The sequence below is a fragment of the Macaca mulatta genome, chromosome 13 (assembly GCF_049350105.2).
Source record: "Macaca mulatta isolate MMU2019108-1 chromosome 13, T2T-MMU8v2.0, whole genome shotgun sequence".
NCBI classification, from domain to species: domain Eukaryota; kingdom Metazoa; phylum Chordata; class Mammalia; order Primates; family Cercopithecidae; genus Macaca; species Macaca mulatta.
Genome location: NC_133418.1, coordinates 82,475,061 through 82,487,377, shown reverse-complemented (window position 1 = coordinate 82,487,377; position 12,317 = coordinate 82,475,061). Strand labels below are relative to the sequence as shown.

The 12,317-nt window shown below is 44.6% G+C and overlaps 1 protein-coding gene across 5 annotated transcripts in view; it reads right to left on the bottom strand.

The window, feature by feature from the left end:
• COX7A2L (cytochrome c oxidase subunit 7A2 like) overlaps positions 1 to 10,263 on the bottom strand; it is a 36,751-nt gene extending 26,488 nt beyond the window's left edge. For 2 of the 5 annotated variants that reach the window (XR_003721765.2, XM_028831728.2), the window contains exon 1: positions 2,474 to 2,693. Coding sequence is in view for 3 of the 5 variants with exons in the window: in XM_028831728.2 (XP_028687561.1) it covers positions 2,474 to 2,650 (177 nt within the window). In the remaining 2 variants the exon portion in view is untranslated. Of the gene's footprint in view, positions 1 to 2,473; positions 2,706 to 10,172 lie in introns of those variants that run through there. The other 3 variants (XR_013402429.1, XM_028831729.2, NM_001301704.2) reach the window with 3 other exon arrangements.
• Positions 10,264 to 12,317: the final 2,054 nt, after the last annotated feature.

The window sequence follows — 12,317 nt, the reverse complement described above, 5'->3', positions numbered from 1 at the left end:
AAATTTACAATTCATATAAAGCCTACACAATATCACTTCTTTTCAACATAGTTTGAGGCATCTTTAAGTAACTAAAGAAGTTCAAATTCTCAAGAGAAACACGATTCACGAGGAGAGGTACTAGAAATCTGAAAGCCCTATCTATATCAAACTCATCTCAAGGTCATCTCTGCTGAGTGCCCATTTTATTACAATACGCCAGTTTTTAGTCAAAAAATTTACTTTTTTCTTACTAAGCAACAAAACCTAGATTAGGCTAAAGATATATTAAAAGAACATAAACCAGGTGTGGTGGTACACATCTGTAACCCCAGTCACTCAGGGGGCTGAGGTGAGAGGACTGCCTGAGCCCAAGAAGTTCAAGATCAGACTGTGCAACACAGCAAGAGCCTGCCTCAAAAAATATTTTTAAAAAATAAAAGAACATCTACTACCACCAACAGAATAAACTGTGATATATTTATAAAATGAAACCCTACAGAAGAATAAGAGGATAAAAGGATTAACTACTGATACGTACAACAGGGACTAACCTCAAAAATATTTAAATAGGCTAGCAGCCAGACATGGTGGCTCACATCTGTAATCCCAGCATTTTCAGAGGCGAAAGGAGGACTATTACTTGAGCCCAGGAATGAAAGTCTACAGTGAACTATGACTGTGCCATTACACTCCAGCCTGGGTGAGAGCTGCTTCCATTTACATGAAGTCCAAAAAAAGGGAAAACTATCTATTTATGATGATAAAAGTCAGAATAGGAAGGTGGCAGGGATTGACAGAGGGTAAAAGGGAACTTCCTGGGATGATGTAACATTCTGTATATTGAGGGAGGTGTGGTTATACAGCGCGTGGGTTTGTCCAAACTCATCAAACTGTAACATTTAAGATCCATACACTGAGGAATACGCTTTACAGGAGCAGATGATAGAAATGGTCATTTCCCCACATAATCTGTAAAAGAAGTGTAACACTGCTGACTGTTCCTTCCTTACAAGTCATTACCAATTTGATTTCGGTGACACCACACTGGTTTCCCTTCTCACCCGGTCTATTCTTTAAATACATTTTCCTTCTCCACCCTCCCTTCATGCTTCTGTACTCTTAACTATGATCCAACCTTTCTTCCCTACAAACTTCCTGGGTAATTTACCCACCAGATTCTACCACCTATGGGCTAAAGACATCTAACTTTATTAAACTCCATATTCAAAAATCTAGCTGCTACCAAGCATGACATATCACAAGCTCAACATTTATAAACCCTAAACTCTTCCTTTCCGTTCCCACTGCAACTTCCCCATTAACTCCCGCAAAACAACAACAACAACAACAACAACAACAACTTGCCCTTCCTATCCTAGATTAGAATCATTCTGCTTTTTAGTTTTTGTTTTTAAAGACAGGGTCTCACTATGTTGCCCCAGGTGATCTCAAACTCCTGGGCTCAAGCGACCCTGCCGTCTCAGCCTCCCAAAGTGCTGTGATTTACAGGCGTGAGCTATAGTACCAGGTCTGACATCTTTCTTAAACATCTGCCTCTTGGGGCAAGTTGTAGTGTCCCACAGAAAAAGGAGAATGAAGCAGCAGTAAAGGAGTATCCTTTACACCCCACCTGGGTCCCTTACTACTGCAGTCTAACTGCGTATCTCACCGACCCTTCCCACACTTCTCTAGGAGGATGAGGAGGGAATATACTGTCTCAGACAGCTTCTGATGAACGGTTCACACTTATTCAGAACCAACCACCTGCCCAAACTGTTGGTCACTTGACACACCTCATTTTAAAGTGTACTAACGCCGCCCTGGATGAAGCTGAGTTCACAATAAATTAAGTAACTTGGCCAAGGTCACACAATTTAAGCGAAAAACGCCATGATTTGAAAAGGCACGTCTGGGGCTCTAAAATCCCTCGTTTACCCACAACACATGGAGACTCAAACTCCAATTGGCAGAACCTGCGTGAAATGGAATACTTTTCAGACTACCCAAACAATGAGCATCTGTCAAACATTTTACAATCGGGAAAGTGTAACCTCGCTGCATGCAACTTCCCTCCCTGAACGTGTTAAGTAACCTGTTAAATCTCCTAATCCAGATCACAGCCCCCCAACCCCCTGCCCCACGGTTTCCCTAAAAGCCTTTATCCCCGCTCTCTAATCTCGTGCTCAAGTTAGGCTGCCTATGGGGCTGTGGCAGGAGGCGACAAAGAAACGACAGGGAGGCCGAAAGCCAGATGTCTTCAAAGAGAGGGAGAAGGCCGAACCTCTGACTCGGGTCACACTGGGGACTCCCCCAAACCATCCCTTTTAGACAAGTGACCCCAGGGGTCACCTTGACCCCTGCAGTGTGCCAGACCAAACTTCCACGCCAGGCCAGCCCCACCAGGTGAGCAGGTACACAAAGAGAAGCCTCAGTGACCACCGTATGCTGGTGTGGAGAGGCCCCGGAAGGTGCAAGGAGAACAGAAACGAACTCGACAGCGGGCAGAAGCCTCTCCTGGCTCCAACGCCGCGACTGCTTGTCGCCGAGGCTCGGGCTGCCACTTCTCATGTCCGAGCTGGCTAGGCGCCACTCGTACCTGCGGGCTATAGGCCTCCGAAGCCCACGCTCCCGCCAACTTCTGCGTGAAGCCACTAAATTTGTAGTACATGACGCCCAGAGTCCGGCTTCCTGCATGCGCTGCCAACGCGACCGCCCCAGAGAAGGACCCCGCCTCCCAGGCTGTGGTCCCAAGAGTCAGCGCAAGGACCCGGTGCCGGGACTAGGGCTGCCCGAAGATCGCCTAACTTAAAACCTGCTCTCTTAAGCCGCATTGGGGAACCAAAAGCCAGGGTTCTCAGGATCACGAAAGGCAAAACTAGCTCTAAGAGAGCACGAAAAGCCGCTGTGTCTGTAGGAAATATGAAGTTCCCTCTTTACCCCATTTAGATTTGGGCAGTGCCACGACAACTCAAGAAATGCGCAAGCGCCTCGCGCACTAAGCCCGGCGGACTAATCCCGGCAGTGTCGGAGTCAGGTGAGGGGCAGGCTCTAAAAGGGGCCGGCTCTAGGCGGGGCCTGGGAGGGAGAGGGCGGTGATTGGTGGGCGTGGTCTGGGTAGGGGCGGGACTATATCGAGGCCGGGTGGGAACTCCACCAGCCGAGAGAGTCTGTGCTGCGAAGCCACCGCCTGGTCGTCGGGGTGAAGGCGTCTCTTCCTTTACCAAACTTTACTTGATCGTAGTCTCATTTATTTCCTTCCGACCTAGAGCACCTCTTGAAGTATCCTGCTGTTACTCAGTCTGCCCAGGAGTATAGACCTGTCGCCAAGCTTCCCCTGGCAACCTGGGAGTTGAAGCAAACAAGAAAATTTGGAAGCACCTGCTGAAGGCTGTTTAGTACCGAGGGCTGTTGGGAGATTTGCCCCAATAATATAAAAGTAGCCTCCTGGGCTTTGTGCAGAGGAATTACACATGCAGAGTGACCTAAAGCTCAGGTACCAGGATGTAAATGTCACACAGTTTATCAGAACTGGTTTTTACTCTCACCTGGGTTTTAAGGTCATTGGTTATTCATCCTTTTCCTGGCCTCCGCTCTTTGCGATAAATGAGGTAGGGGGAGGGTGATCAGAAACACTTGTAAAATCTGGACCTTGAGCCTGAAAGATCTGGAACTACCGCTTTTAGTTCTAGTAGCGTTCGCCTCAGTTCAATTTAAATATGTCTGTTAAGTCTGTGCTGTGTGCAAGGTACCGTGTAAAAGGAGTATACTAGTTTCTTACTCTCCAGGGATGGACCAGGGCTTTTCTTAGCTTCATCATCTAACCATAGGTTTACACAGGCATATTCTAGATGCATTTATGAAATCATGTTGCAAATTAATGGATGATACTAACAGACCTATATAGAGTATTTTCCCAAATTCATTTAATCTTCACAACAATCCTATAAGGTAAGTGCTATTCTCATCTCCATTTACAATACAGGAAAATGACTCCTGAAGAAGCTAAGTAACTTGCTCAGGTCAGGGTTAAGTGGCAAAGCTAGGCATTTGGCTCAAGACTTCCTACTGTTAAGCACTATGCTACAAATAAATAGATATGAAGCCATTCTGAAAAAAGGAGGATCAAAGCTGAGCACTCCAGGTGAGGGTGTACACCAGCATCCTGGTTGCAGGCCTAAGTTCAAGAGCCCCAAGTATGCAGCACTGCCAATACGTTTTAAAGGTTTCAGCGGATTCATGTAAGCCAGCCCAAAGTTGCCACTTTTACAAAGCAGCATTGTGATATAATGGAAAGAACATGCGATTTGGGTTTATGTCCTTATTTCTCCAAGGATAAGTGGTTTGGGACTAGTGATTTCCTATTTATTTATTTATTTATTTATTTTTATTTTGAAAGAGGGTCTCACGCTGTCATCCAGGCTGGAGTGCAGGGTTGTGATCTCGGCTCATTGCAGCTTTGACTTCCCAGGCTCAGGTGATTCTCCTACCTCAGTCTCCAGGGTAGCTGGAACCACAGGTGCGTGCCACCATGCCTGGCTAATTTTTTGTATTTTAGTAGAGCTGGGGTTTCACCATGTTTCCCAGGCTGGTCTCAAACTCTCTGGGCTCAAGTGATCTGCCGAACTCAGACTCCCAAAGTGCTGGGATTACAGGCGTGAGCCACCATGCCAGGCCCATCCCATGTTTTGATACTGAATAGATTCAGGAAGATTTTTCTACAGACAAAAAGTTTGACTACCTCAAAAGAAAATGATCCATTGATATTAGCCTTCTTGAGTCCCAGGTGCTAGCAAATACTGAGTGAAAGAAAAGTCTTTTGTAGAGTTTAGATTGAAAAGAGAAATTAAATGATTTCAGACAGCTACTGTCTCCATCCCACTGACTTCTGGACATATTTTGGAAGAAGAAACTAAAGAATATTCTCGAACTTTTAGCAGCACTAAGGTGTACCAGCTTCTTTTATAAGGTGCCTGTCAACACTGGTTATTTTCTTAAAGTTCCTGCCATCTGATTTTAGATCCTGCAAGACATAAATTAAGAATCCTGAAAATGTTACAACAGCCGGGCTGTTCAGTGGGAGATAAAATGTCAGTAGCGGAGTGTGGGTTGGGATGTCACATGGAATGGCTGATCATGGGAAGATTTTGTCTCATTTCCCAAATAAAACACAGCACACTCTGACAGTACTGAGGCACCCTATTCTCATTCAGATTTGCATATCCCACCCAACATCAAAGACAATCTTTTTTTATCACAATCCCTTCAGGTCGTTCCCCACATTCTATTCTGAAGGGAAGTGACCACGACTCAGAGTGCAGAGAAGCTTGCCAGCCACCAAGTGAACTGAGTGAGTGCAAATGCCAGTCCAGCTCCTGGTGAATCTGAATACCGCTGCTTCTCCATTTGTGAAGGGTGTGTGCTAACGGCCTCTGGCAGGCCGCTCTGTGAAAGCGCTTGGGGAATGAATGGAAATCCAACATAAAATATAAATTGGGTAATACTGAGGAGAGATAGGAACCAACTGTGAAATAGTTGTTAATTTTTTAAATTCTCTCATTTTTTCCAAACCCGACTTTTAAAAAATTGACACTTAGTGGGTCTGGCAGAATTAAAACATGTCGGCCTGTAGGAGTTGAGGTCATGGCGGGCTCCTGTTTTGGAAGGATTCTGCCCATTCTAGGGTAGTTTCCCTGAGAGAAAATGGAACATACATAGGGCAATGTTATCGTGAAGTGTTACCTTTTCCATTGTTGTTTATGTTTACTGTGTTTTTACATTTTTCCCAACATTTAAAACTGCTAGTGATAACCCTAAGAAAAGCATCCCCAGCAAAATACTGGAAAGCAAAATGGAGTGCTAAACTCACTTTATGATATTCAGAATGATGACACCTGCCATGCAATTATTCGGTAATTTTCATGTGGCAGAAATCTCAGCTGTCATCTCTTACTGTTTTTTGTCAAATAAAGCCGTATCTGGTGTGGAAATTTCATCTTCCAAACCTGAAACCTAGATTATATTGATATTGAAAACCAAATCTTTCTTAAAGCATGGTGTTTTCATAGCTAAAGAGCTGAGGGTCTGAATGGCTCATTTCTCACCCAAAGGAGGGAAAATGGCAGCTGGGATTGCAGTTGCCGGGACAGCTTTATTGCAGTACGGGATGAACATATTGACATCAACTCCCTACTCTGACCTTCTCGTTGTTGAATGTCAATACAGTGTGTGAAACTGCCTCACTTTTGCCTGCCTGCTTTTCCTTATGTGCAAGTCAAAAGCACATCCACGGAGAATATGGATTTAACTCAATTTTGACACATCACATTTCATCTCACTGGTTAAGGCTGAGGTATGACTCATAATTTATTTTAAATCATTTTAAATACACTTAATTATGCATAGAAAAAAGTTGAGATCCAGAGCCAGATTCATGCTATTTTACATTGACATCATCTGTAAAATTACAGTACACACAGTGTTGTCTTATGCATAGAATGAAAGGATTAGCAGTGGCCTCCAGTTTGGGGGATGGGTGGTGGTTTCTCATCATTGAGGATTCCCACTCTCTACCTCACATACATCTGCAGTGTTGAAATATTTCACAGTGAGCATACATGAGTTCTGTAAGCCCACATACACACACAGAAATAACACAAAGTCGGCTGGGAATGGTGGCTCACACCTGTAATCCCAGCACTTTGGGAGGCCAAGGCGGGTGGATCACCTGACATCAGGAGTTCGAGACCAACCTAACAAACATGGCGAAACCCCATCTCTACTACAAATACAAAAATTAGCCGGACATGGTGGCATGCATCTGTAATTCCAGCTACAGGGGAGGCTGAGTCAGAAGAATTGCTTGAACCCAAGAGTTAGAGGTTGCAGTGAGCCCCGATCATGCCATTGCACTTCAGCCTGGGTGACAAGAACAAAACTTCGTCACCCAAAAAAAAGAAATGACACAAAGCCCACCAAAAACATACAAATTAGAATTTTAAACATGCTTTCATGTATTTACACCCCCAAATTACCAGGTAATTTAGAATGTTCTTTAATCACCCCCTGAGTAGATATGAGGGGCCTCTTAAGTGACACTGCCCAAGTGTTAGGCCACAGGAAGGGTGACTCAAGGGCCATTCTGCCCATTACAGTTAACACTATAGTGGTTCTTCTTCCTAGGGCTGTTGGAGAAAAAAAATGAATGAATGAACAAATGAATAAGAACAAACACATCACCTCCACACATTGCTGTGAGAAATGAGCAACCACTCTGTGTAGTTACTTACATCAGTGCCCAGACAGCCGTGGAAATTAGTGATCAAGTGGGAAAGAAGATTAAGAACCACACCTGGGTCTTACGGAGGCTAATGTCAATGGATCATTTTCTTTTGAGGGAGTAGAATTTTTTGTCCATAGAAAAGCTACTGAATCTATTCAGTATCAAAGCAAGGGGTGGGCTGGGTGTGGTGGCTCACACCTGTAATTCCAGCACTTTCGGAGGCCAAGACCAGTGGATCACTTGAATCCAGCAGTTCGAGACCAGCCTGGGCAACATGGTGAAACCCTGTCTCTAAGAAAAAAATACAAAAATTAGTCGGGCGTGATCACACACCTGCAGTCCCAGCTACTTGGGAGGCTAATGTGGGAGGATCACCTGAGCCCAGGAGGTTGAGGCTGCAGTGAGCCCAGATCGTGCCATTGCATTGCAGCCTGGGTGACAGAATAAGAGCCTGTCTCCAAACAACAAAAACATAGGGTGCTCTGCTAGCCATTGAAGGTCAGGATGTCCAGATTCCAACCCTGCACTAGATTTATGACCTTTGGCTAGTTCCTTAACCTCTCTTAGCCACAAGATAAAATTTTCAGTTTACAGGGTGATTGCAAGGATTAAATAAGATGGTGTGTACTGAAAAAGCTTAAAGAAAATATGTAAATACCTGGAAGTCTATATAGGAAATACATTTTGTAAAAATAGTAAAACTGGATCTCTAGTCACTGATATAGGCCAAAATTTAATTTAGCATGATGTAAAGCATTAGAGTTTTGAGTCTAGTTTATGTTTGTATAAAGTTAGCTAGTTATAATCAAAATTGTAATCTACAAATCTTTCCATTTCCCCAGCCCCCTTCCCTTTCTCTCTCTCTTGCTCTTTCCTCTTCAGTCTCCTTTCCCCCAGAGGTAGTAACTATTAGTTAAGGCTGTGAGACAGTCAGACTAGAGCTGTCAGGTGGATCCTGGTATGAAAACAGCCACCAAAGATAAGGAATCTGTGTAAAACTTGAAGACCAAAGAGAGGAGTTGGGTATCCCACTAAAATACCAGCCAATCTTTTAGCATTGCATTAAATTTAAAAATCAGATCACTTCCAAATGCCAAATACATAATTTCACTTGCTTCCCCTTTCTCCTCAGATTCTCAGATGGTGGAGATTTGGCATTTCTTTAGTTTCTGCTCCATAGAAACTGAAAGTCATAGCCCTAAGATCACCTTCTAAAGAGGGTGACGAGAACACAGGCTGTACCTGACTAACCTGGGTCTGGATCCCAGATCTTCCTACTGATAAGCTCAGTTATCTTGAATAAGTTACTTCCCCCTTCTGAGTCTCAGAGGTGAAATGATGTTCTAAATCAGAGGATTGGCCACATATTACCATGTAGCAAAGGTACCAGCGTGTGTCCACTAGTGCCTGGGCACAGCCTGCCAAGTGATTCCAAAATGGCTAACTTGGGGAGGAGGGCTGGGGAAGTCAGCCTGGGTCTTCTTCCGAGAAATGGACAGGTCTGTAGTCTAGGAAACAAAACCTATAAAGAAAAAAAAAAAGCTAGGAGGAAGTTATCAATCAGTGAAAAGTATCTAATGGAAGGCAAATCTCCTCCTTAAAAGAAAGGGAAGTGGAGAGGGTATGACATTCCCAAAAGCACAACTGAGAAACTTGGAAAGCCCAAGTCAAGGGGCACTGGCCCTGGGCCTGGAACTTCCAGCCACACGCCTGCCCTTAGCATGGCTGTGCCCTCCAGTGATCACCGATTGGCACTCTGAGCCAGGGGAGAAATTTGCTGAGAAGCAATTCCAAACGACCCAAAGGTTTCCAGCAAAAGACTTATGCTGAAGCTCAGCTTTCTGACAGCAGGGAGAGCCCAATGCAGACAGGATTGCTGGCGTTTCATTGTATGATCCTCACATCTCTTCCACCCCCAAACTGCAAGGCTACCCTGTCCTCTTCCCTGGCACCACTCCTATACCCTAACAGCCCACAGATGCATATTGGAGAACAACCACATCTATTTTCATTTAAACCATGGCAAAGGTAAAAATCAAATAAAGGTGTTTGTGTTTTCTCCCCCTGGGAAGAAGCGAGCACTCTGTAACACACATAGCCTTGTTTCGGCACAGATGTCAGGAACGCAGAGCCTGTAAATCTGCCCAGGCAGTTCTGTTCTTGAATCATTAAGAACAACCGAGTGGGTGGAACAAGAACATGAAATTGCTGTGTGCACTCATGTTTTGTTTATGGAGCAATCATTTCTAGATGTGTTTTCTTTTTTTATGAAGAATCTTTTCTATGTTTGCCTTTTAACACCCCACCTTCCTTCCTGTCCCCAGCTCTCCCACACCCACTAAAAAGAAACGTTGAGAGCATTACAAAAATCTCTGTAAATTTAAAGAATGGGTTACATTAAGTGTCTCTCTAAAGCAATTCCATTTAGTCAGTCAAAATAAATGATTTAGTAATATGAATAACACAGGTAACAGTTGAATATGAACAGTGTGTATTGTTTAAAAAGCTCACAACAACTGTTCCCTAATCATAAAAATCACTTTCCTTTTTCCACCATTGTGCAATGAGGACCTTGTTAACCCAGTGAATTGAAAGTTCTTGTGATGCCAATTATCAGCAGTATTTAATTAGTGGCTTATGTATCTGCCACAAGATTCTTCACTGAGCCTCAGTTTCTTTATCTATAAAATGGGAATAATATCTACTTTGTGAGGATTGAGTTTATTCATATGAATGCCTAGGACGTAATAGCACTCATTAAACTGCAGCAGTTACTGTTATTACTAGTAGTTGTAGCAACTGGGCAGACTGGATGGAGTAGGATTTGGCCAAATCTTTCAGTCCTCTTCTCCAGTAGACCCCAACCTTGGCACATAGCAAGCACCCAGTAAATGGTAGCTCTTAGACTTACCAAGGCAATAACAACTCCAGTTAGTGCCCCAGGCTTCCCACATCCCCAGCAGTTTCCATCCATCTCCTGACCTCGCTGGCTGCTTTCCCCACTGCTCCCAGAAGGGAAGTGTGTGTGTAGCTCTGCTGCTGTGTTTACCATCCGGGTGGGTCTCACTTTATTGTGTTTTCTCCCACTGTGTTTGGCTTCCCTGCATTGTCCTGCTTGGCACACGCCCCGGCCTTGTTCTCTGTGGCATAGCACCGTGATGTCCTCCTGTTTTGGGCATCAGCTTGCTGCTACAGGCCTAACATGGTGGCATCAGGTGGCTTTAAAAGAGGGAGAGATTGCATTAAATTTTCTCTCAGGAAAATGAGCTTGGGGTTTTTTTTGTTTTTTTGTTTTTTTAATGTTCCATGGAACAGATTTAATAACTTAGCTCCCTAATAATTTCTCCTCTGCTTGCTCTAATTGCAAAGGATTCTTCCACAAACAATGGAGTATTATTGCTTTTCAGTAGGCTAATGAGACTGCCTGTACATAGTGCTTTTCAGGCTTTACCCCCCAACACAAACAGGCACCAAGGAAACTTCCCCAGCAAGGACAGAGCTGGTCCTGCAGAAGACCTAGGAGACCCAGTGGATGCCATGGGCCTTCAAATCATGCCTTCCCCAGGAGGGTCTTGCAGGTCTCCACAAGAGGCACTTTGCCTTTTGTTCTGAAAGCCTGCCCAGCCAACACTTAGTGTGGAGGACAAGGTCTTAACCATAGCAATCCAAACCAGGTTACCAGGCCTACTTTCTTCAGGCTCTGGGACTGCCAGGGGCTGTCCATCTCCAGCTAAGTACACTCTAGGAGCTGATCAAATTAGAGAGCTGGGGGAGGGGTGGTATAGACTCTTCTAAGAGAGCTGTAATGCTGTCAGTCAACTAGCACTTCCTTTCCGGTGGGTTGTAAAATTGCCATGTATCCTGCAAGCTTCAGAGTGAGTAGCCCGGTAGGATTCTAAGTTAAATGATGCAAGAAGAATAACTCTTGGTGAGGATTTTGCACCTCAGAATTAAAAACAAAGCAAAAAAGACCAAACCTATGTTTATATTGATTGCAAATATTGTAGGAAGGAATTTCTTTTCCAATCTATTTCCGTTAAATTCCCTTGCTGACATCACATGTCACCTGAGTTGACAGCCACTGGAGGCCTGCAGCTGTTCAGCACCCATCATGGGCACAAATGGAACTTTGCTACCACGCCCTTATGGGGCCGGGCCTCTGCAGGCTGCTCAGTTTTGACACTGTCCTGCCCATAAGGGGATGGTCCCCAGGGAAAATGGGTAGAGTCAGGTGAAAGGGTGCTGGGGTGAATGGAACTGGGGCAGTTAGGAGGGGACAGCAGCAGTGGCCCTGGAACAGTGAGGCGGTTGGCGGAAGGAGGCCAGAGGCTGATCTGCTGCCATCAGACATTTATACCATCTCCTGGCCTTGCAGACCTCTGATTTACAAAATCATCGGGAGGCCGGGCGCGGTGGTTCATGCCTGTAATCCCAGTACTTTGGGAGGATGAGGTGGGTGGATCACGAGATCAGGAGATAGAGACCATCCTGGCTAACATAGTGAAACCCCATCTCTACTAAAAATACAAAAAATTAGCTGCATGTGGTGGCGCGCGCCTGTAGTTCCAGCTACTCAGGAGGCTGAGGCGGGAGAATCACTTGAACCCAGGAGGCGGAGGTTGCGGTGAGCCGAGATCACGCCACTGCCCTCCAGCCTGGCAACAGAGTGAGACTCCATCTCAAAAAATAAAAATAAAAAGTAAAAGAAAACCATGGGGAACTTTTCATTTCTAAGAAAGGCCATGAAATAAAGAAACAACATCATTTAACCCTGTAGAAGATTCATTGGTGTTAAATTCCTTACAGGATGCAAAAATGCTGTTCAGTAAGTTTTACCACAAATGCAGAGTTAAATTCAACAATAAAGTAGATGAGCAGTGCTGTCCAATAGTATGTTCTCTGATGATGGTCATGTTCTGTGTCTGTGCTGGCCGGTATGGTGGCCACCATCCACATGTGGCTACTGAGATTTTGGAATGTGGCTAGTGCAACTGAAGAACTTAATTTTTAATTTAAACATAGCCACATACAGCTAGTGGCTATATTGGCTAACACA